General features: G+C 36.0%; 1 protein-coding gene and 1 pseudogene across 1 annotated transcript; one reads left to right on the top strand and one right to left on the bottom strand.

Moving 5' to 3' along the window:
- Positions 1 to 353: 353 nt before the first annotated feature.
- Positions 354 to 20072, top strand: LOC138328478 (UPF0462 protein C4orf33 homolog). Its single transcript, XM_069275299.1, has 7 exons — positions 354 to 1006; positions 5903 to 5929; positions 16765 to 16971; positions 17558 to 17615; positions 17893 to 17944; positions 18162 to 18352; positions 19008 to 20072. Exons 1-7 carry the CDS (start codon positions 604 to 606, stop codon positions 19123 to 19125), a joined length of 1056 nt encoding a protein of 351 aa, XP_069131400.1. The 5' UTR covers positions 354 to 603; the 3' UTR covers positions 19126 to 20072.
- On the bottom strand, positions 7894 to 14901 carry LOC138328477 (heat shock 70 kDa protein 12B-like; annotated as a pseudogene).
- Positions 20073 to 25964: the final 5892 nt, after the last annotated feature.

Raw genomic sequence — 25964 nt, forward strand, 5'->3', positions numbered from 1 at the left:
CAGGCATAAACTCGGTCATCAACACATCAAAAAGTATATAAACCTCTCACTCTTTGATTGTTTTTGGGGGTTCAAACCCTCAGGCATGTAATATAATCACAGGGACTTGTTATAATTTAATATCGCTTCATCAATTGTTAAATAATGATTAAACGACAGAAAATTAGTTTCATTTTAATCATAATTTATTCAGCACATTGGAAAACCTGATTATTGATTTATAGAATTTATGCGTCATGGATAATTGTCACTAGCTCTGTTGCTATTTACTCTAGAAAATGTCTTATTTACAATTTACAAGTACATGTAGTAGACAAGTCCCTGTGATCAGCAGACGGACATAGCCAGACTCAATTTATCACTCCCGGATGTCACAAAGATTTGTGATTTAGTCCGCTACCCTCCGGTCAGCTCGTAAGATCTTTTGCCTGTTTGACTTTTAATAAGTGTTGTAATGAATATACTTTGCATATTTTAAACATCATAACGTTACGACGGGACGCACACACGTTCAGAAAGAGCGACACGTGTGTGTTTAAAGCTGCAGATGGTCACAAAAAAGCTGGAATATAGCCATTTTACGGAAATTTTTCTGATTACAATATGAGGACGACTTGGCGAGAAGCGGATGATGTTTGGGTGTGTGGACCATATAGCGATCCCGGGGGGCAGAGGAACGCCATGACCCCACCCACGGATATACAACAACACCACGGTACCATGGCAACTACACACCAAAGGATGGACAACTCGCCTGTCCTTAAATACAATCCCCCTGCCCACGGGGTATACACAGATACGCCCGTGCTCTACCCTGTTGTGAGTCAGGATTGGGTTAAGTTCGACCTCGCCTTTGTGGACCATCATGTGATTCAGAAGAGCCCCAGGGTCGAGGATAAGACCTGGAGGGGTAGGAGCCGGAAGGCTGCTGTGTTGTTTTACCTACTGGGAGTTATCATCATCTTTTTCTCTGTAGCTGTTCTTGTCACGTTCATCGCCTTTCTCAGTAAGTAAAACACGTTAACAAGTAACATATATATTTTATAAATAAATACACAACATATATATATATATATCAAGACAAGTATTTAGTGTTCTATACATAAACACACAACAAAGTAAAACAATCACATGTATATGACATATCAGGAACCTGTTTGTTAAGCACCGATGAATAATTCAAGAGTTGAGAAATTTTATTGGTCGTTATGTAATTTGCTGCCTTCAGATCTCACGTGAATATGTTTATTAAAACATCATAATGTACGTTCGGTATTTCTGAAATTGATCGCGACTAAACACCGCATACCAACCTGACAGGTTATGGTAATTTATAATTTGTTGTTATCATTTGTGGCTCAACTGTATCTATTGGTGGATGACAAATGTTTCCAGAGGATTATTTTCGTGTCGATCTCAATAGATCACGAACCAGACCAAAACCATTTCATTTATGTTCTTTGTACCATACCAAGCCTATCTATCAATTCTACTTCTAATTGCTTGATAGAGCCAAACCACAATGGTACTTGATGCTCTGTCACATGACAGAGACAAACCAAAGTCTATTGGTACTTGATGTTCTGTCCCCTGACAGAGACAAACCAAAGTCTATTGGTACTTGATGTTCTGTCCCCTGACAGAGACAAACCAAAGTCTATTGGTACTTGATGTTCTGTCACCTGACAGAGACAAACCAAAGTCTATTGGTACTTGATGTTCTATCCCTGACAGAGACAAACCAAAGTCTATTGATACTTGATGTTCTGTCCCCTGACAGAGACAAACCAAAGTCTATTGGTACTTGATGTTCTATCCCTGACAGAGACAAACCAAAGTCTATTGGATACTTGGCTGTTCTGTCCTGACAGAGACAAACCAAAGTCTATTGGTACTTGATGTTCTGTCCCTGACAGAGACAAACCAAAGTCTATTGGTACTTGATGTTCTGTCCCCTGACAGAGACAAACCAAAGTCTATTGGTACTTGATGTTCTATCCCTGACAGAGACAAACCAAAGTCTATTGGTACTTGATGTTCTGTCCCTGACAGAGACAAACCAAAGTCTATTGGTACTTGATGTTCTGTCCCCTGACAGAGACAAACCAAAGTCTATTGGTACTTGATGTTCTGTCCCTGACAGAGACAAACCAAAGTCTATTGGTACTTGATGTTCTGTCTCTGACAGAGACAAACCAAAGTCTATTGGTACTTGATGTTCTGTCCCCTGACAGAGACAAACCAAAGTCTATTGGTACTTGATGTTCTGTCCCTGACAGAGACAAACCAAAGTCTATTGGTACTTGATGTTCTGTGACAGAACAAACCAAAGTCCCCTGACAGAGACAAACCAAAGTCTATTGGTACTTGATGTTCTGTCCCTGACAGAGACAAACCAAAGTCTATTGGTACTTGATGTTCTGTCCCTGACAGAGACAAACCAAAGTCTATTGGTACTTGATGTTCTGTCCCTGACAGAGACAAACCAAAGTCTAATTGGTACTACCTGATGTTCTTGATGTTGTACTTGGTTGTTCTAGTTCCCTTGACAGAACAAACCAAAGTCTATTGGTACTTGATGTTCTGTCCCTGACAGAGAGACAAACCAAAGTCTATTGGTACTTGATGTTCTGTCCTGACAGAGACAAACCAAAGTCTATTGGTACTTGATGTTCTGTCCCTGACTGACAAACCAAACATTGGAGACAAGACAAACCAAAGTCTATTGGTACTTGATGTTCTGTCCCCTGACAGAGACAAACCAAAGTCTATTGGTACTTGATGTTCTGTCCCCTGACAGAGACAAACCAAAGTCTATTGGTACTTGATGTTCTGTCCCTGACAGAGACAAACCAAAGTCTATTGGTACTTGATGTTCTATCCCTGACAGAGACAAACCAAAGTCTATTGGTACTTGATGTTCTGTCCCCTGACAGAGACAAACCAAAGTCTATTGGTACTTGATGTTCTGTCCCCTGACAGAGACAAACCAAAGTCTATTGGTACTTGATGTTCTGTCCCTGACAGAGACAAACCAAAGTCTATTGGTACTTGATGTTCTATCCCTGACAGAGACAAACCAAAGTCTATTGGTACTTGATGTTCTGTCCCCTGACAGAGACAAACCAAAGTCTATTGGTACTTGATGTTCTGTCCCTGACAGAGACAAACCAAAAGTCTATTGGTACTTGATGTCATCCCTGACAGAGACAAACCAAAGTCTATTGGTACTTGATGTTCTGTCCCCTGACAGAGACAAACCAAAGTCTATTGGTACTTGATGTTCTGTCCCCCTGACAGAGACAAACCAAAGTCTATTGGTACTTGATGTTCTGTCCCCTGACAGAGACAAACCAAAGTCTATTGGTACTTGATGTTCTGTCCCCTGACAGAGACAAACCAAAGTCTATTGGTACTTGATGTTCTGTCCCTGACAGAGACAAACCAAAGTCTATTGGTACTTGATGTTCTGTCCCTGACAGAGACAAACCAAAGTCTATTGGTACTTGATGTTCTGTCCCTGACAGAGACAAACCAAAGTCTATTGGTACTTGATGTTCTGTCCCTGACAGAGACAAACCAAAGTCTATTGGTACTTGATGTTCTGTCCCCTGACAGAGACAAACCAAAGTCTATTGGTACTTGATTGTACTGTCCCCTGACAGAGACAAACCAAAGTCTATTGGTACTTGATGTTCTGTCCCTGACAGAGACAAACCAAAGTCTATTGGTACTTGATGTTCTGTCCCTGACAGAGACAAACCAAAGTCTATTGGTACTTGATGTTCTGTCCCTGACAGAGACAAACCAAAGTCTATTGGTACTTGATGTTCTGTCCCTGACAGAGACAAACCAAAGTCTATTGGTACTTGATGTTCTGTCCCTGACAGAGACAAACCAAAGTCTATTGGTACTTGATGTTCTGTCCCTGACAGAGACAAACCAAAGTCTATTGGTACTTGATGTTCTGTCCCTGACAGAGACAAACCAAAGTCTATTGGTACTTGATGTTCTGTCCCCTGACAGAGACAAACCAAAGTCTATTGGTACTTGATGTTCTGTCCCTGACAGAGACAAACCAAAGTCTAGTGGTACTGATGTTCTGTCCCTGACAGAGACAAACCAAAGTCTATTGGTACTTGATGTTCTGTCCCTGACATGAGACAAACCAAAGTCCTATTGGTACTTGATGTTCTGTCTCCCTGACAGAGACAAACCAAAGTCTATTGGTACTTGATGTTCTATCCCTGACAGAGACAAACCAAAGTCTATTGGTACTTGATGTTCTGTCCCTGACAGAGACAAACCAAAGTCTATTGGTACTTGATGTTCTGTCCCCTGACAGAGACAAACCAAAGTCTATTGGTACTTGATGTTTCTGTCCCCTGACAGAGACAAACCAAAGTCTATTGGTACTTGATGTTCTATCCCTGACAGAGACAAACCAAAGTCTATTGGTACTTGATGTTCTGTCCCCTGACAGAGACAAACCAAAGTCTATTGGTACTTGATGTTCTGTCCCTGACAGAGACAAACCAAAGTCTATTGGTACTTGATGTTCTGTCCCTGACAGAGACAAACCAAAGTCTATTGGTACTTGATGTTCTCCCCTGACAGAGACAAACAAAGTCAATTGGTAGTCTATCCTGACAGAGACAAACCAAACTATTGTATGATGTTCTGTCCCCTGACAGAGACAAACCAAAGTCTATTGGTACTTGATGTTCTGTCCCTGACAGAGACAAACCAAAGTCTATTGGTACTTGATGTTCTGTCCCTGACAGAGACCAAACCAAAGTCTATTGGTACTTGATGTTCTGTCCCTGACAGAGACAAACCAAAGTCTATTGGTACTTGATGTTCTGTCCCTGACAGAGACAAACCAAAGTCTATTGGTACTTGATGTTCTATCCCTGACAGAGACAAACCAAAGTCTATTGGTACTTGATGTTCTGTCCCTGACAGAGACAAACCAAAGTCTATTGGTACTTGATGTTCTGTCCCTGACAGAGACAAACCAAAGTCTATTGGTACTTGATGTTCTGTCCCTGACAGAGACAAACCAAAGTCTATTGGTACTTGATGTTCTGTCCCTGATGTTCTGTCCCCTGACAGAGACAAACCAAAGTCTATTGGTACTTGATGTTCTGTCCCCTGACAGAGACAAACCAAAGTCTATTGGTACTTGATGTTCTGTCCCTGACAGAGACAAACCAAAGTCTATTGGTACTTGATGTTCTGTCCCTGACAGAGACAAACCAAAGTCTATTGGTACTTGATGTTCTGTCCCCTGACAGAGACAAACCAAAGTCTATTGGTACTTGATGTTCTGTCCCTGACAGAGACAAACCAAAGTCTATTGGTACTTGATGTTCTGTCCCTGACAGAGACAAACCAAAGTCTATTGGTACTTGATGTTCTGTCCCTGACAGAGACAAACCAAAGTCTATTGGTACTTGATGTTCTGTCCCTGACAGAGACAAACCAAAGTCTATTGGTACTTGATGTTCTGTCCCTGACAGAGACAAACCAAAGTCTATTGGTACTTGATGTTCTGTCCCTGACAGAGACAAACCAAAGTCTTTTTCCCTGAAAGAGGCAATGATTAGACTTTTACCCTTGATATAGATAAAAATGTTTTTTGTGGATACAAGTAGTTTACAACATTTAGATTAAATGTTCTTTTCAGTCAATTAAAATAATTTAAAATATCATAAGTTTTGCGTGGGTGGCAAAGTTGCTGGCTTGGTTTATTAATTTTTTAATTAAATATCTGTAGACTTCTTAAAATGTTATTGTTATTTGAAACTTTTTTATTATAAGGCTGTGATTGTTTAAATTATCGATTGTTAAAGCGATAGATTAAATATATTTTATGATTGTGATTACTTGTATTTTTCAGGTGGAAGAGACAGCAAAAACACAAAAGGTAAATATAATGAGACCGTAATCTTGAAACTGATTATGTTGTCATTTTATGTGTAATTTACTTCATTCTAACCTGTGTTTTTTGTTAGAAACAAGCGACAACATTAGCTAGGAAGGATGTACATAGTATAGATAAAATGTATTTAGTGTATACACCCCCGGCATTAGTAATCACCGAAAATAACTTAAATCAGTTATCATTTTCAAGTATTGTAATATACTTCAGGACAATGCATGAGATAACGATTAGATAATATCGATATGTTGACATGTGTATACCCAGTTCATACCCGTATAAATACAGTTTCGTTGCAATACTCGCTATTGCATATAGTTCGCACATCTCTCGAAATTGCTATTTTTTCGGATTACAAGGTAGGTATATATTTTTGATATGAATCCTTTCCATTTTATATCGTTCTGCCTTTCTTATCCCCTTCTTAGGCATGTGTATACTTTTAACTAATGTGATAGGAAATAACATATCGTTATGAATGATACTGTACCTTAAACTTTAAATTAGCGAAGTTTACTTTTAGCGCTTCAAGGAGTTATCGACTTATTAGCCTAATGTTGAATTTGCATAATCATTATTTATCAATTAACGGGAGCTATTCTATTATCTGCCACTCAGATTGCATTTATATCTCCTATAAATGCAATCTTAGAATCCATAAATTGTTATACTTATATTTTGTTTTCTATTCCAAAGTAAAACATAATTTAAATGGGAGTGAACATTTGAATTTCCCGCTTCATCCATTTAACCTAACAGGCAAAGCCCATGTGATAAAAATAGTCCATATGTAAATTGATGAAAAGACAACAAAAACTCAGTGTTTTTCAATAGTTTGTGAGTTTCCCGCTAGTAATACAGATATTTATAAGATATTTTATAACCAAACTGGTTCATTCAACTACAATGTCAATTTTACCGTGCGGACTAACTTTTTGCCAGTACATAGGACTCCAATTCATGTATAAAGGAATTACTACTCTAAGTCTAGACTGCATTTATTGACTCATAATACAGATCAGAAATATCATAAGGGTAATGGGAGTTTCACGTGTATGTTAAATTTACCATTTATCCAGAATGACATTTTGGACAAATTTTAATGCTGTACTTACATTTAATTAGCTTAATGATAGGAACGGCAAATGCGCTAAAATTAGAATACGGTTAAATAGGTACACGTGCAGTATTCTAAAGGTTGGCAAGGCTAAATGTTACAAACGATTTTGTTATCATTTTTTAAGTCATTAATTCTTTTAATAGTATGTGCATCAAATAGCAAACAATTGTAAAGCACAAACGATATGTTCATTTGTGACGTTCCGACTGCCATGATATCTGTTATAGAATTTCTTACATTGAAATTGTGCGTCGGAGTGAATTCTGAAAGTTGAATGATATCCTCCAGTTGTGGTAGAATATTATCTAAGTAGAATCATTGTGCCGTGTTAATCATCAAATAACTTTCTAGTGTAAAGAAAGTTGTTTAATGTTCAGAGTAATTAATATGAAATACCTGCATAAAAAATAATACTAAGCAGCCTTGGTCACGAGAAGGCCCAAATTAACACTCTTCCTTTGTTCTTCTGTAAGTATGAAGAAGGCCTGTATTGTATTGTAGTAAACAAAGAAGATTATGTTCAAAAATAAGTTGTTTACAACTTTGTTTTATTTCTCCCAAGAAAATACTGAAATAGCGTAGACATACTAAATGTAATATAATCCACACAACAAAGAATATAAATTATTATGTTTTTCTCATTGTTCAGTTATTCATTTGATAGTAGGCAGTGATCCTACAATAACTGCATTGTCTTCTGCTTACCATTTTGTTATTTTGATACTGGTAATATAATTCATTTTTTATTCGAGGGTTAAAGACAATAGATACGTGTGTACACATGAGGTCAATGTTTTAAGGGACATTTTTTCGTTTATAAGAAGTTCTGGTTGCCGCAACGGAACTCAATGAAAAACATGTACATTGCATAATATTTACATAAATAAAACATTGATTCACATACTAAGACCGGAGTAAAACAACTTCGCTAGCCAAGGGCATTCAGTCCGATACTCTCCCAGCGACGTAGACTACTGAATACCCTTGCCTAACGAAGTTGAGAGTAACAATGCATGTAAAAATATAGATAAAATGAACTAAAGAACCGATGACATTTATCAAATTTTCATCCATTTACTGAACATTCTGACTTGTCAGAGATACTCCCCTTCGTAAAACTCAATACTGACCAAGTGAAACAAAGGGAAGCAACTCTAAGAGATCATACCAATTACCGTACTACTCTGTCACTATTCTTCTACTTATCGGTATTGTAACACACATAATTGACTATTTAGTGTTAATTTAATATAAAGTGTATAGAATCTCAGCATTTTTTCTGGTATCCATACACAAGAGTGCTTATTGCGGATTAATTTCCGAACAGACAGCACATCCAAAGTCATCACAAAAAATCAAATGTGGCTGCAACATTTTTCCCAGTTTCGTTGTCAATGACTTCTACCTCAAGTTCGGTTAAACCAAAGGTCATATGAACCGTGACGGATCTGTTGAGACCCTTGGAAGTATCTGGTAAATCGATATCCAAAGTCCCAATCTGTGTACATCCTGGATCTGTGACGTACTTTGGGTTCTCTTCTGTAGATACATACACAGGTAAGGTCACGGATGTTTGGTTTGCTTCAATGACGCGATAGTTTTTGTTTGTCTGTGGTTTCCCGATTTCCACGCATTCTCCAGTGCGAACATGGATGTCAAAAATGTAATTGCATTTCTCTACTCCTGTTGACGTTATGAATCGTTTAGATGGATCATGCCTATTCTCATCAAAAGGTAGGAAACCTTTGATGCCGTAAGTATATTTACATACACGTTTTTTAATTGCCAGTGGTTCCTGTCCAAAAATAACTGCTCCTTTTAGAACTGCAAGTCCACCGTCTTGAGGTACAATCATGCGAAGGTTTGGAAAGTTCTTTTTGATACTATCTTGAAGTACCAAAGATTCTGAAAATCCGCCGACCATCAGTATGCTTTCGACCCCTTTAGCAGTCGACTCCTTCAGTAATTTCTTCAAATGGTCCACTATATGCTTCGTTGGTTCTTCGAAAAACTCTTTCGCTCGGCTTCTGCTAACTCTTAATTTATCCCCAACGAAAGACAAGTTTCCTTTAAACTGTTGCTTTGATTTCACAATTGTGTTGATATCCTTCCTATTCTTTTCCTTACACGCTTCGTTCATCGTTATTGGAACTTTGAAGGTGACTTTCCAATCTTCATCATCAGCAGTAGCAGTATCTGGGCCAATTGTGCGTTTTTTCACCTCGAAATCGCGGAGGAACTCGATCATATCTGCTTTGTTGTTTTCCATGAATCTGTTAAATGCGCCATTACCAATGATTCCTGATAAGAGAAGTTGGAAGGCGTGGTCCACCTTGGTACCTCCCCAGTCTCCACCATTGGCCTTGTGGATTTCCTTCAGTGATCCATCCCGCTGTACCTCGTGTACAGTAATGTCTATTGTGCCACCTTTTTGAGAGAAAAACTATAACATTTAATACATTTTTCATACTTCATTCTAAATCCAAAATTGTCGAATAATGGACCTCGTTTATATTTCTACAGTTTCAAACCCACCAAAAAAGAGATCATTTTTTTCTAGGTTGATGACATTTACAAGTTCAAAACGATAATATTTTTTATCACACTACTACCAATAAACAATGTCGAAATAAACTCTATGAGGAAACAATATACGTTTACTTCACATTTCATTGAATTTTCCAAAAGTTTATCCCATTAAGACTTTGATTAATTCTTCTTATTGTCATTCACTAGAAAAAAATACTTTTAACCGATCTGGCCCGAAGGACCGGTGAGCTTATGTCATGGCGCGGCGTCCGTCGTCCGTCCGTCCGTCCGTCCGTCCGTCCGTCAAAATGTCCTTTGAATCGCTACTGGTCCTAGAGTTCTGCATGGATTGTAACCAAATTTGGCCACAAACATCCTTGGGGGAGGGGGAACAGAACTTGTATAAATTTTGGCTCTGACCCCCGGGGGCAGGAGGACTGGGCCCAATAGTGGAAATAGAGGTAAATCCTGTAAATCGCTACTTGTCCTAGAGTTCTGCATTGATTGTAACCAAATTTGGCCACAAACATCCTTGGGGGAGGGGGAACAGAATTTGTATAAATTTTGGCTCTGACCCCCCGAGGGCAGGAGGGGCGGGGACCAATAGGGGAGATAGAGGTAAATACTATAAATCGCTACTTGTCCTAGAGTTCTGCATGGATTGTAACCAAATTTAGCCACAAACATACTTTGGAGAAGGGGAACAGGATTTGTATAAATTTTGGCTCTGACCCCCGGGGGCAGGAGGGCGGGGCCCAATAGGGGAAATAGAGGTAAATCCTATAAATCGCTACTTGTCCTAGAGTTCTGCATGGAATGCAACCAAATTTGGCCACAAACATCCTTGGGGGAAGGGGAACAGAACTTATATAAATTTTAGCTCTGACCCCGCGGGGCAGGAGGGTCAGGACTGGATAGGGAAATAAAGGTTAATATTCAAATTCCTTCAGGAAAGAAACAATGAACCTGTATTCAGAACATTACTTTGCATTACAAACCAGGTGAGCGATACAGGCCCTCTTGGCCTCTTGTTGATGTTTCAATCAATCTTTCAACTTTTATTATGTAAATATCATCTTAGAAACGTACCTCCAGCATCTAACACGTTGTACTTTGACCCGGAAGTAAATGTCTTTATTCCACCCTCTCCTTTTCGCTCCAAAGGAAGGTATTTGCAGTAAAGAGATGCAGCTTCAGGTTCTAGAGCAATCATTAGATGACTTTTTTCAATGCCAGCCTTGAAAGATAATCAGATCAAGATCGACATTACAAGTCTATCAATTTTGAATGAACTTTATGATGTTTCTTTCTTTTTTGTTTGTTTTTTTTTTTGCTGTTTTTAATACTATTTGACCATACTATCTACTGCTGCTGCAATGTTAATCATGAACTAAATAATATCACAAAGCGGGAAAACATGGAAAAAAAACACCGACCAGCGGTCAGTACCTGGCAACTTCCCCATATAGGATTCGCAAACCGGAGTACTAGTAGTAATATTTCGTGATACTTAAACTACTTGACCACCGCGGCCCATATGACGTCATCATAATCTACGCCTTGATGCTGAAAGGTGTTATATATTTTGAGACGGAATCTTCCCTGTTGATTCAACCTTTTGGGTATGATATTGACTTGTCCCTTACCGCCTCGGCAGCCTCCCGCATGAACTGTTTTGAAGCGTCGGACCAGATTGCCGGAACAGTGAGGACCCAGAGGATATCTTCGACCTTTATGCCTGTTATCTGGTTCTTGCATGTAGCCATCATATGGTCCTTGAGATACTTGATGGATGCTGTAAACACCTTAATCGCGTCCATGGGCTGGCCTTGATCATCTTCTATGGTGAATCGACGATTTAGACACTAGATAACAAAGGATCAAAAATGTCATATATAATCGTAATTCACACTATTATAAACTAATGTTATGATGAATCAAAAGGTGTACCGTTATTTCCTGCGCATCGCCCGCGGGCGATACGATTTGTTTTACATCAGAAAATGCGTAATGCAGGTTATCTGCCGATGCGAGTTTCTGTAGAAACTATTACCAGAATAATATGCATGCTATACGTTGTAAATAGCTCGAGTAACCCTCTTTCTACGCATAAGTATTTTCACATGAGCTATGATCTTTTGCATCTAAAACACACCGGTATTTCCAAACAGTAAAGATGTTATTGATAACTTTGCATGTCTTTCAATAAGCCAATACCCTTTCGAAATGAAATCACTATAGCATATATAGACTTATGTACTATTATTAGTACATACTACACTTTCAAGGATTACATCGAAGTATAACCCGCGGACAATCTGCCGATGCGGATTATCTGTAATTTATTTTACAAAATTATAGAAAATGTCTTATTTTGCTTTCCGTTAGGTTTTCCCCGGTGCGGGTAATACGCCGCAAATTACGATATCTGTTCATTTGCATTGTCCTTTTAGCTTCATTCAAAGCGTTTGCTACATATGTTGTTGTTATAAGTATGAAAACAAGAATTCCGCGGAAGTGGATGTGTCGCCTGCACAGCATCACAAAAAATAGTTATTTACTGTTGAAAAATTTGTTAATAATTAGGTTATCAAGTACCGTAACTCTTGCAAATATTGATGGATTTTGACCAGTATCGAACCCATCTAAGATCTCATTGATATAAAGCAATACACCAAATTTGGTTGAAATCGGACAATAAATACTTAAGTTATCGAGCGGAAACCATGTTTTGACGATTTTAAAGTCCCGTAACTCTTGCAAATATTGACGGATTTTAACCAGTATCAAAGTCATCTAAGATCTCATTGATATATAAAGCAATACACCAAATTTGGTTGAAATCGGTTAATAAATACTTAAAGTAAATCGTACGACGAGCGGAAACCGTTTCCCGGACGCCGACGCCGACATAGCGATACCTATAAGTGTCGCCCTTGCGTTGCAGGCGACACGATAACAATAGCCACATCATTATGAATACCTTGTTGTCATAAAGCTTCATTTTAAATCGTCGAAAGTATCGCCATCCACGTTGTTTCCCTTCCAAGGCCAAATCAGAATATTTGTCTTCAGCAACAAACCAAACGAATGGAATTCCTTGTTTGGTTTAAAAAGAACACAGGTGGACGTCTTCAAAGAAATCAGACCGCCTGACCCTGCTATCCAGTTGCTGGACGACACCTTCAAGGGATCCCGTTCATAGTCATGTCGGAAGGAGAAGGCATACCCCGAGTACGTGGTCCCAAAGTCAATGGCAGCCACCAGGAGATAATTTCCTGGACGCTTTCTGAAATTGAATATAGTTCTTTTATTCATAGATTTTATCCAAACAACACGCATCTTATTGATCGTTTCAAAGGCCTGTTCCAACTTTGTAGATTTTCCCCAAAATATAATTGAAATATTTTTGAAATAATATTTTTTTGAAATGTGAACGAAAAATTTTGAACAAAATATTGTTATGCTATTTTTATGCTAGTTTAGACAGCTCTAAAACATTTTCCTGTTAAGATATTTGATAGTTTTGCACATTGTGCCCAGTCCTTCTAACAATCTCCAGTGGCTTCACACACTACGCTAACTGGACCACACTTAAGGGCTTTGCAATTTTACATGTTACAAGAAAATCACAATTTTGATGTTCAAAATGAGGATTGTATCGACCCATCATTATTTTTTTTTGTGTTTTTGGGGTTGGGGATAACTTATTCAGTGCCATTTTTTAGTACAAATAACCCACACAGAAAATAAATTAATGACTGTTTTAGCATTTGTATACGAATTTAATTTAGCCTTTACAATAGCCCTGATGACGGCCAGCAGTCCCACTTTAAGCAACCATTTAAGAGTGTAAGAAAATTAAACATATATATTTGTTAAAAAATAATTAACGAATTATATTTCGAAACATTATATCAAAACAGGTGCATTTTGAACTTGTAAAACACAATTTCTTGGAATGCGTTAACAATGCAGTGTTCTAACACAGTAACATTCTGCATGAAAAATCAAAGAAAAAATATGTTGCATTTTCTAATAGGGGTAAAAACTATATTCTTATTCGAGTATAAGTATAATCATTGTCCTAGAGGTCGTAACTACCGTGAACAATTGTGTCGGTTGTGGATACTGTAATAAAAGAATTTTCGCGTGCAATAGATTTCGCGTCGTTCGCGGAATATCGGAAACCACAAAAAATAATCTCTACGAAAATGCTCTGAGCACAAATATGGTAGAAAATATGCGATTATCCGAAATTAAATATTCGCGGAAATTTCTTTAGTTAGAGTTCATCTCTGGATAAAAACGCAAATCACATTATTTGTATGGTTATATGGTTATTCGAAAAGAAAACACTTTCGGTTTGCTAAAATACACTACATTAATCTTATTAAGAAGTGATATTACTTCCTTGTCGTACATAATTTGCATATTTCAGATTTAGACTGAAGCCAGAATCACCAAGCAACTTTTCAGTTCATTTCCTAATTTTATTTCTCCACATATCTGTCTTGATACGATGATATTCATATAATCTTTTACGAAAATGTTCTTATACAGCGAATAAATGGAGACATGTATTAATTCAGGGTAACTACGCATTTCATAAAAATGGCTTCTATAGACTACAAGCACAAAATGGTCTTGTTAATAAAATACAGATATTCAAGGATATTGTCGAAAGTTATCTAACAATATTTTTATCTAACAATATCTTTACAAGCTTTGTCTTTTGAAAACGTACTTACACTTCATCGTCTCCTTTGGCGGCCATCGTCAGAGTGCTAAAAATAACAATACCATTCAAGCTTTGGCTGGGTGTCGGCCACTTTAGATATTCAGGTTTCAGTTTCAACAGGTTCAGGCTGGTACATGCTAAAGAACTATACACTAGATAACTGATATTGAAATATCATTGAACTACGTACAAGCAGGAAGTTTAAATCCTGTTTTGTTTTTGTAATATTTAAAAAAAGTTAAAATTAATCAATCTTTCCAAAATTGTTATTTTATATTCATGGTATGAAAACAATTAGCGATTTAACCATGAAAAGTAAACTCCTTGAAAATTAGGGTTGTCGACGGTTAATCGGTCGGAAGTCTGCTAACCGGTTACAAAATTCCGTAACCGAATAATCGGACTTCTACTTATATATATGAACTTACAGACCCATATGACATTTGAGACAAACACATTTTCGTGTTCTATTTATAAATTGATATTTTTGTAATCTGCATTTTTGTCGAAATTGAAAATATTTATGTTTAATTTTTATTACTTTGTTTTATATGTAATATGTACATACCCCCCCCCCCCCCAAAAAAAAAAAAAAAAAAATAATAATAATAATAAATGAATAAATAAAAACAAACGCTTTTCTAACATTGTATCATTATATATACACAATTGGAGTTTTAAGCTAACATTCAACTACATACGTATTATTCCTTTTTCCAGTATTTGCTTTAAATATCATACGTTTATCCTTGTTTGTTGTGGATGGGAAAGAAGCCTATTTGGTAATATTAAAAACCGATCCTTTCTGTGTGACTAGATAATGAACCTTCGTATTTGACTACAAGCGATCATAGATTCAAAATCGCCTAAATAATGGAGCTGAGACTAGGTGACTAGGAATAATACGGATCCCTTTAATTATCATCCAAGTTAACTTGAACTATCCACCCTACCCGTGTGTAATTTCAAAACGAATATTGTGAACACTATTTTTTATATTGCACTTTGTAGGTCAATCTTAGACAGCTTCTTTTTAATTCTATTTTTGGAACTTGTGCTTTAGTGCTTTGTCAGGGATATCAATAGATCTCGTTCAATTCCTTTGAGTGTTTTGTAAAATCATTTAATCTATATTTTATGATATACACTAGGGGACTTGGTGCATTATATGATGTTTATCATTGTCTAGGTTTGTGTGTTTGGAATATCATCGTCATTTGATAAAATGGTAATCGACATTATTTATATATATATACATGTAAAAGCTATATATTAGTGAAATGTTTGGGTTTTTTTATGTACTGTTAAAAGCATAGGGAGAGGGCGTGTTTCGGCATTTTGTCTGTTGTCCAATTCCCATATACATTTCTTAAAGCTTGATATAGAACTGTTAGGCCTGTGTAAGGGTACGGGAAATCATTTTAATGGAGAAAATGCTGGATTTTGAGAATTTCAAGAGGTCGAAGGTATGAAATAAGTTTGGTTAAAGTATTCGCCCTAGTTAAAATATTGTTATTTTGAATGCTACTTCTTAGGTGTACTTGATAAGTTGATAAAAAACTGTTCATGCATCAGGCCTAACCTTAGCTAACACTGTTGACTCGTAGATTGTTGTGTTGCTCGTAAATGTAGTCAAAGTATATAAACAATGGTAAATCAATTAAACAAGTCCAAGGGGTTCGGTACATATCTCTGTCACCAATCAATAAACCAATATGTTAACCAGTGTCTCTAGCATATACAAGTCCAAGGGGTTCGGTACATATCTCTGTCACCAATCACTAAACCACTCTGTTAACTAGTGATTATTATTTATTAATTAAGTCGATTTAGTATTACAATTTTAAGACATTGAATTTTCTTCCTCTCCTTACTCTCCCCCCCCTCTCTCTCTCTCTCTCTCTCTCTCTCTCTCTCTCTCTCTCTCTTTTCTCTCCAAAGTGTTCTTATTTACTATTTAATCATATTTATATATTTCATTACTTTGCATATCATGTTTGTATTCGTTCTGTATTTTGGAAAGGGTGGCAATATAAGTTGCATAAAACTTGTACCCAATCCTTTTGTATATATTTGCAATAAAAATATGTTAAATCATCAAAATCATGTTAACTAGTGTCTCTAGCATGTACAAGTCCAAGTTCGGTACTTGTGTTGTCACCAATCACTAAACCACTCTGTTTACTAAAAACAAGGGTATGTATCTTGTCCTTTTTGTAACATTCTGGTATAGAAATGGCGATTACAATGCGACTTTTACAAAAAATATGTGTCCTTTTGATTATATCACTCAAATATGGCTGATGTTTGACCAATCCCCTACACTTGTCCGTTCTTCATTTATAGCAATCTGATGAAAATAACAGTCTTAGGAATTATTTATCATGTAAAGAGTCGCGGGTAATATTAAATTTTCATTTGTTTTCAAAGACAGATTTGATCCAAGTGTGATGGAATTTTCCATAACAACAACATGGGACTCTCGGCCGATAGATCATCCCCCTGTCAAAATCAGACTTAGCCGCCATGTTGGCGGAAATGACGTCAACATTCACGTGTCAGCGCCATTTTTTAATAATCCTCCAAATCCAGGCGGACCAGCTGGACAGCCATTTCCTCAGTTATATAATTACGAAGGTAATTTGCGATCTTACAATAAATAAATGAATGAGATAGATAAATATGAATAAATAAATATAAAAAAATTATAATATAATCGAATAAATAAAAAAAATATAGATTTTAGTTTAGTGAGTCACTTAATCTTCATATCTGGTAACATTTCGAGAATTCAGATATGTTTTTCGAATTTTGGTGGAAAGTTCTTCCGAATAAAATTTTCACTCTGGTTTTTCAGGATAATACCTTATATGTTCATTATTTTCTCTCTTTTACTCGAAGTAGATGATGGCGTTGATAAATGATAGTGTCATAACGCACATTTTCGTAGTTTTATCCCATTGAAATGACGAACCTTGATATAATAACAATAACGTTCATGAAGTTCAATCATGTGGTTATAACGGCATGGCTACATTTCGGCGCCCATTTTTCAAATACAGTCACATAACATATCGGACATCAAGGACATCAAGGATCCGTTCCGTAGTAGTTATGTGTGTTAATCGTATCAGAATTAGAAGAAAACCCACTTTTAGGTATTTTAAAAGCAGCTAATGTTTATATTTCAATCGTCATCGATGCTATTTTTTCACATTTTCAGTTGTTGAAGCATTTTTTCTGAATGACCAAGACGATTATCTAGAAGTGGAACTCAGTCCGTAAGTTAAGTGTTTGTTACGTCATATCTAATTTTCATAGCTCTATAACGCCAAAAAAAAAAACAAAGATTGCCGTACTAAGTGCGTGATATGCGCTATGATGGATGTGCACAGTGAGCGTGATGTGTTTGCAGTATTTTTATATATATTTATTTTCTTACAATTTAAACTTTTTCACGTGATTTATTCGTTTTTCTTGCCGGATTATTTTCTCACATAAATTGTTTTACCGCTATTATCAGTTGATCGTAAGTCTATTTCTTTTAAATTTACACAGACATGGTCAGCATCTGTTGTTAATGTTGCGAGGAGAAAGAAACGCTGTTAAGGTGAGTGACGTCATAATGAATAACGTAATAATGGTTATTCATTCGAAATCAGTCCTATGCCTGCGAATCATTTTTTTTTTAAAACTTCTGTAGAGTTTGTGAGCAAGTATGACTGTCTGATTAATGTACTTATATTTTAATCACATGTCTCCATTTTCTTTTTCATTTTGACTTTATATATACACCCAGAACCATATAAATGTATATATATTTTTAGCAACAACTTCCAATTTCCTACACGGCCAGTATCCATGGTAATAAGTGGGAAGGAGACGCTATAATTCCGGGTCGATACTTCCCCCGTGACGTCACAAAGTTTAATGCCTTTGCCATTCACGGGTCCGATCCAAACCGAGTTTACGAGTCCTTGTATCCAGTGCCAACGGGAAAGTATCCGTCAGCAGACTTGTAAGTGGTTTAGTTTCGTACAACATATTTCACGAAAATAAAACTAGCAAACAACACATAATTTCATATTAAGCTTAGTGTCATTAAAGACAATGGAAAATTTCGTTGAACCTCCGTGTAAAATGTCTTATACGAAAATAAAGCTAGCAAACCACACAAGATTTCTTTTGACGCTTAGTTTCGTAGAAATTCCGTGTTCAATGTGTTGTACGAAAAAAAGACTAGCAAATAACACAAGAGTTCATAGCGTTGTTTGGCTGCCAAAGAAACGAGAAAACATAATAATATGTTTACTAATCAGAGGTTGAAAGAATTGGGTTTTTTTTCATCAATGGGAAAAAGAGAATAAATCATACTGAGAAGAAATCCATGAATCATTTCAGTTGTATTATCTGCGTCACCAAAGCTAAATTGAGAAGTTCTGCAGAATATGATTTTAGGTATATTTTCGGATTACTTTTCCTATTTAGTGATTTTTGTGGGTTCAGTATATAACACGTGAGCATTAGACATGTTTGATATCAGTTATTTGATATTTAATTTTTCTTCTGTTAAAAATACAAATAAAATCTGGTGCCGAGACCAAGATTTGACATATACCGACAAAATGTCCTAATAGCGACTGAGTTTTAATTATACTGTTTTTCTCTTTCAGTCACAAACTGGGATATTTCCGTGCTATAGATTTCCAGAGTATTTTACCCAGTAACCATGGAGACAGCTATCACTCGGATGAGTGGAGTTCTATACCTGCCCACCACCACAATGGCTAAAACGTGTCACCTAAGCACTTTTCTTCAGAACATCCACACAATAGCTAATCATGTTACAACATATATAACAATATATCATCACCAGCGCTTAGATTGTGTTATTCGAGAACTTCTTCAGAACTTCTTTGAGAGCATCCTCCACATCGTTTTAATCATGCAATTCAGCAACTTTCTTAGAACGTAGCTAAATATGACCATGTATGTAGATACTGAGTTAACGGGTTGTTAAATCTGAGCAGAATTTAAGAGAACTGCACAGTTTAAGAGACCCCCTATGTTCATATAAAAACGACAATAAACAATATATCCATCAGTAGGAACTACAACAAACCTATTGTGTGCTCTTTTGTAAATCCTGTCTTATTTTTTATCATGTGTGACGAACTATTTTAACATATATGATCATTTTCACATATAGGGTTTAGGTACTGCAGGAAATTGGGGGATCCGGAGAAAAAAAACATCGTCCTACAATTAGTACGTCAACTAACCCATGAAGGTCTCAAACTCGTAGATGAAGACAGCCAGTGATTTTCTTACAAAAAAAAAATCAAAAGTTGTCTAGGTCAAAGTAAGATTATAATTGGAGTATAGGAATTTAGAAAAAAATACCTTTTTCGCTATTTAAACGTCTCTTTTGGTTTTTGTTACTTTTTGTGGTTAAGATGTCCCCACATATTACAACAAACCCTACATCATTGGGTAACGAATTCAAATCATATTAAGGGGCAGTTGCCTCGAACTGATCACTGGTCGGTGGTTTTTCTTTGGGTACACCTGTTTTTCTCCATTCCTAGACCTGACTGTTAATAGGACGTTAAATTAAACAAACCACCTCAGTGCTAATATTGTACCAGTACTCAAAGCTAATAATATTATATTTTATATATTTTTTGTACACTGTAAATAAATCTATGTTTTCCAAACCGCACACGTTTTATTCTTTCATTTACTTGCTGTTAACATGAACTTTTCTATGTGGGGTTAATTTCCCTTTGTCTTCCTGTAAAAATAAATATTTTGCGAGGGCTAAATTTTTCGATTTCTAACTGCAAATTACACATTTACTAATATATTGTACTATTCAAAACAACTTAGTTCCATATATCGTGTTAAGTATGAGTTTCTCTGTCGTGCTACTATGGTTCCCAGAATAGATGATTTGCATTTCTCAATGATGTAAGCGGCAAATTTGTAATTACATGCACGTAGAATAAACCATGACTCACCATAGCATAGAAAGCATAGAAACTATAATGTTTTACAATACATAACGTTGGGCGAACAATTATAACAAATGTATTGTGAAACCTGTTGATGAACAGGCTGAGATAAATACTTTTACGAATTCTCTTCCTTATACAATGCTATATAAATGCAAAGAAATTATTAAAAAAAATAACTAAACAAATAGCACAGACGAAACCAACGTCAATCCACATAAAAGTGAATACTGAAATACATCCTTGGTATTCCACAGGTGACTGTCAAGGCTATATTTATCTACCATAGCCTGGTTGAGAGGACCCTATTGCCTCATAGTATTCAACTCGGGCACTATCCCACAAAAAGACAATAATATGAGACAATAGTACTCTCGTTACCAGGCCATAGTGGGTTTACATGTAGTACATCACCCTCACATGTGTAGACCCCTTAAAACCTCACGACGCTATATCTTAATTTCCACACCATGTTGTTATAATATGTACATACAAAATATATAATTTAGCGCATATTTTTTTTATATATAACAAAATTCAGTTTCATGAAGATTATTGATACATGTAGATCAATATAGAGCTAGTGAACTGTCTTCTGTAGAAAAGCAACACTTGTGTTTCCTTCCCCTACACCACTGCCCGTCCGCCATCTTTGACGTCGTGGTTCCGAACAACGTTATAATGACGACATGTACTGTTGAAGTCACAATAGTCACACCATTTCAATAGTGTCTGGGACAGAGAGCACTATTGTAAATAGTATCTATGTGCGAAGCCAATTAGAAGTCAATATTCTGTCACATTATGCACTAACTACCACTACACCATCCTCGATATTCCAAGGGTTCCGATCACTTACGATCTCTACACCCCTGGATTATCTCATAGTGAAATTGAAGGCAGCTCAGCGGAAAACATTTGACCAATCACAGACCAGCAAAGAGTTCCTTTGAAGACTACAGAGAGAGCGTCGTCCAACATCAAAGCCACACAATCAACCACAATGTACCGTTATACGGCTCTTTTGATGTACATTAAAGGACTAAATTACCAGTTCTGCTCTGCTGCCTCCAGTTTTACTTTGAGATAGTCCAGGGGTGTAGAGATCGTAAGTGATCGGAACCCCTGGAGTATCGAGGAAGCCACTACACTATATCACTGTGAAACTGAAGGCATCTCATAAGAAAATAACTGACCAATGACAGTCCTTTGAACATTACAGAGAGCGCTATACAATCAAAGCCATACAATGTGCAAATATATATTACACTCTTTTGATGTATACCAACCTGTCCAATCTGTTGTTGCACAACAAAGCCGCCTTCAGTTTCGCTATGACAAAATCCTGGGGTCGATATTACAACAGTGGTAGTAATACATGTATGTAGTTTGGTAATGGTTTAACATACTAGTAACTTAATTTATACAAAGGCAGATTATATGTTGAAAGAGAGGAAGGAAAACATTCTTTGATAATAAACTCACACTTGTAAATATTGAACACAATAAAGCGATCACTTGTTAGCATGCTGTATGCATTTTAATTAAATACAAAAATGTATATGTAAAAAAAATATTGTCCACATTTTTTTCTTCAAATATTGACAACTTAAAATAGAAGCAACACAATGTTATTTGTATGTGTTTCTGTGGCGCCTCCTAACATACAACGACGATAGAACGACAGAGATAACTGCTAAAACTGAAAAAGTTATAGTTTATGCTCCTACTTAGCGTTCAGCATACAGGGAGTAGGACGACTGGTTTGTCCTTTGTCAGTATAATGTGACCGGGTGGGGTGTGTTACTTGGTGTCTTCGGTGTGATGCTTCCATGATATAGCACTATATAAAGGGTAAGAGTTCCACAACACAAGAAGTCACTGGACGAATATAACGCAGTCTCCCAAAACACGCACCGCGCACTTCATACATGCTACACACCATATACATGGGAGACCGTACTCGCATGACCCTGGCTAGAAGGTAAATTTAATCCAACAATCCAACCAAACGAACAAATCGCTCGCGGTAAATATCGACTTAAGTGACATTTATTAATATTCCAGTCGTGACTATGGTCAGACAGCTTTACCTGGAATTCTGAAAAGAGAATAGTAGATGGTGTTAGCTATTATCTTTTTCTCATTTAAATGGGAGATTCCTGGAGAATTAATGAGTGCGTGGGATTTGGTGGAGTGTTATGATATTCCATTTACTAAATCTGCTGTGGGTTGTACTGGCTAAATTATTTAGCCAGTACAACCCATAGCAGATGATAAAAATATAAAACATTTAAATCTTTCAAATCGATCACTGAGGTCCAAGTCAGGAAGTTAAACACCTTAACCAACCACCGTCCTCCCACAAACAAATGTTACTACGTATAATAATCCAAAATCTGTCATAACATTTATCATTACATTTTTTACTTTTTTTTTTACCTGCCAGAACTAAATCTTTTCTCGGAAAAAGGGATTAAATATTGTTTTCCTATTTAAATAAGAACTTATGAACATTAGAAACAGATGTGTATTTATGAAGTAGGTCAATATCTGCACAGCTACATGTATATATAAGGCTTTAATACAGTTGTAAATTCTGTATGATGTTGTAAAGGCGATCTGGCAGTACTGATGTAAGTAAAACATTTCATCTAGACTTCCTACATTGTATCACATAACATCTTATTTGTACTCAGAATTGGTTTATCACCGAAGTAGCTATGAGCAGATGAAAAATAAGACAATTAGGTACAAATATATTTTAGATGTGAGATAATGATTGACAGTGTTGTAACATTATTTTTTTATGAAAATCAATGAAAAATTTTAAATAAATACTTGAAAGTTGAGTGAAGTTGACTCGACATTCAACTTTAAACATGTTCAATATTATGCGTTTACAACCATACTCAACAGGTGCGTTTGATGATAAACTAGTGATATTTTGTTTTTCTATAATTATATCACTTCGTAGGTGTGCTTGTATATAACTAAGTTGATAAAAAGTGTGTATGCATCTGAGCTAATATTAAGTATTAGTGTTGACTCTTAATACGTTGTGTAAGTTTGGCAAAATATGCGAAAAATATACATTTTAGTAAAAAAAAATATCCACATGGTTCGGAATATATTTCTGTCACCAAATAAACATGTCTTTATGTTAACTAGTGTCTCCAGATGTACAAGAGCGATTTTTTTACCGGACTCGATTTAACAAAACCATACGCATTGAGTCTTTTTGACAGTGTCATACAATGGCGGTTGTAAATTACGAAAATATGGCATTTAACTATGTAGGAGTTCCATTTGATACCAATGCATATCAATGCAATAATGTCATCTAAACATAGTGAAAATGAAGTCTTTAAGAAGAAGTTGAACATTTTTTCATATCTAGTTCTCGCATTATGTTCAGTGTCTTAAAAGTATATATAATAGGAATATTTATGATGATCTAAATGGTTTTTCTATATGTCAAAATCACATGATATAAACAACCACACTTTACATGGCAAGGTGTTACACTCAATTCTATGGGTTAAGTCTTTGAGGTTATTTTTCCATAGAATTGTACGTCAAGTATCACGACGTAATAAATGCATAACACTTTCGCAGGATATTTTAAAAACGCCACAGTCACTGGCCAAACTGAACTAATAGATACGATATCAATGTGCCCCAACTCAATAATATGTCTTATTGTTAAAGTAAGTAAAATCACGGAAATATTGTCATTTTTTAATATGACTTCAAAAACCCAAAACATATTGAAATAAGTGCTTAAATCGTCGAATCTGGTCAAACAAACCTTTCTTGTACCTGCTATAGACGCTATTTGGCGACAGGCTGACATGAACATTTTTTCGCATATTTTGTCACAATTAACAAGTTTGCAACATTTTACGAGTCAACTGTAACACCTTATGTTAGCCCCGATGCATACACACTTTGTTTTAAGTTATTTATGTACATGTACAACTAAGAAATGATACATATCACTTTCACAGGGAATACTATTTAGATGCAGTTAAATAAGTATGCATTACGATACTGTTAACATAACTTGGACGAGGTATTGGTCACGTAGGAAAGCTGGAGTTCCAAGAAAAAAAACCCACAGCTGGTAGTAATTATCCTGCCTTTGCCTTACTTTAGCATGCGACCTTTGAATACTCCACATAATGATATATATGATTCATATTCACAGCAGAACAGATCGTTGTGACATAATCTATCTACAACATAAATATGTCTAAAAGTTATATCTTACAGTTTCTGATTTCCTTTTTATAGATAATAGGGCACTGGAGCAAATATAAGTAGTGGTAAAATAAGAATAAAGCTTAGGATAATGCTATTATGGTTTGCAGAAAGCTCGTTTTTGTATGTGTAGCATTACGTAAGTTATGTAATATATTAATGCAACCATCAGTACAGGAAGAACGAAACTCATTTGTATAATCTTGATTTTTCCATAATACGTGTTTTTTTTAAAAATATTTTAAATTGTAAATCAATTTGTTTTTATGTGCGATGGCATTTTGCGTGCATTTCGAGCTAAAACATAAATCGCATTAAAAATATGTCTAGAATACAGGAACCTATTTTCAAACTCAGCATCTGTGCTTTCACTTTCTCTCTTTCACTCCTGCTATGTCTAAGTGGTAATTACAAATACTTTGCCACTTACTCTCATCATTATTTATATAATTTCCTTTTGTAGAAAAAATTGATTTAAAAAAATATCTGAAAATTTTCAATGTCGCAGTCAAAACGAAGCTGATATTAAATTGTTTCTGAGTGTTTACAACAAAGAGAGAAAAAAGCATACATGTCCCTCAATCGATAAATTAGGTCACCATGTAAACGTCTTCAGGGTAATAATACGCGAACATATGTCATCATGAAAAATAAGTTGGTTACAATTGTAGGAATTTGACTTTACAAAATTTTTGCTTAAAGGTGACTGCTTTATTTACAAATGGTACCGTATTCATTACATTTTGCCGTTAAGAATGAAAATATAGACATTTCATTCATTGATATTTTAGTATCATATACCGGTAATATTCATATTGATTACAACAATTAAATGAACTAAAGGTACACATTGTATTGCGGATCTTTCAGCAGCATAAAATAATACTAAAAATTTTTGGTGTTCTTTTATTTTAATATCTCAAATTCAATTGTGGGTATTCGATCGTATTCTTTCAGTCTCACTATTTATTCTTTCTATGTATTCAGACTGACTTTGTGTATTCCATCTGTGTATTCCAGTCTTAATTGGTATATTATTTCAGTGTATTCCTGTCTTACTTTGTGTATTCCAGTATTAGATTGTGTATTCCAGTGCGACTTTGTGTATTCTGTCTGTGTATTCCTGTCTAACTGTGTGTATTCCAGTATGAGATTGTGTATTTCAGTGCGACTTTGTGTATCTTTCTGTGTATTCCAGTCTGATTTTGGTTATTCTTTCTGTGTATTCCAGTCTGACTTTGTGTATTCTTTCTGTGTATTCCAGTCTGACTTTGTTTATTCTTTCTGTGTATTCCAGTCTGACTTTGGGTATTATTCCCATGTATTCCAGTCTAATTTAATTATTTTATTTAC

This window comes from Argopecten irradians, chromosome 7, assembly GCF_041381155.1.
Source record: "Argopecten irradians isolate NY chromosome 7, Ai_NY, whole genome shotgun sequence".
NCBI lineage: Eukaryota > Metazoa > Mollusca > Bivalvia > Pectinida > Pectinidae > Argopecten > Argopecten irradians.

Excerpts from the sequence above, each read along its gene's own strand:
- LOC138328478 (XM_069275299.1), top strand. The coding sequence starts at position 604 with ATGAGGACGACTTGGCGAGAAGCGGATGATGTTTGGGTGTGTGGACCA. Across the intron at positions 17,616-17,892 it reads CTAGAAGTGGAACTCAGTCC|ACATGGTCAGCATCTGTTGT; the intron begins GTAAGTTAAGTG and ends AAATTTACACAG. Across the intron at positions 18,353-19,007 it reads AAGTATCCGTCAGCAGACTT|TCACAAACTGGGATATTTCC; the intron begins GTAAGTGGTTTA and ends TTTCTCTTTCAG.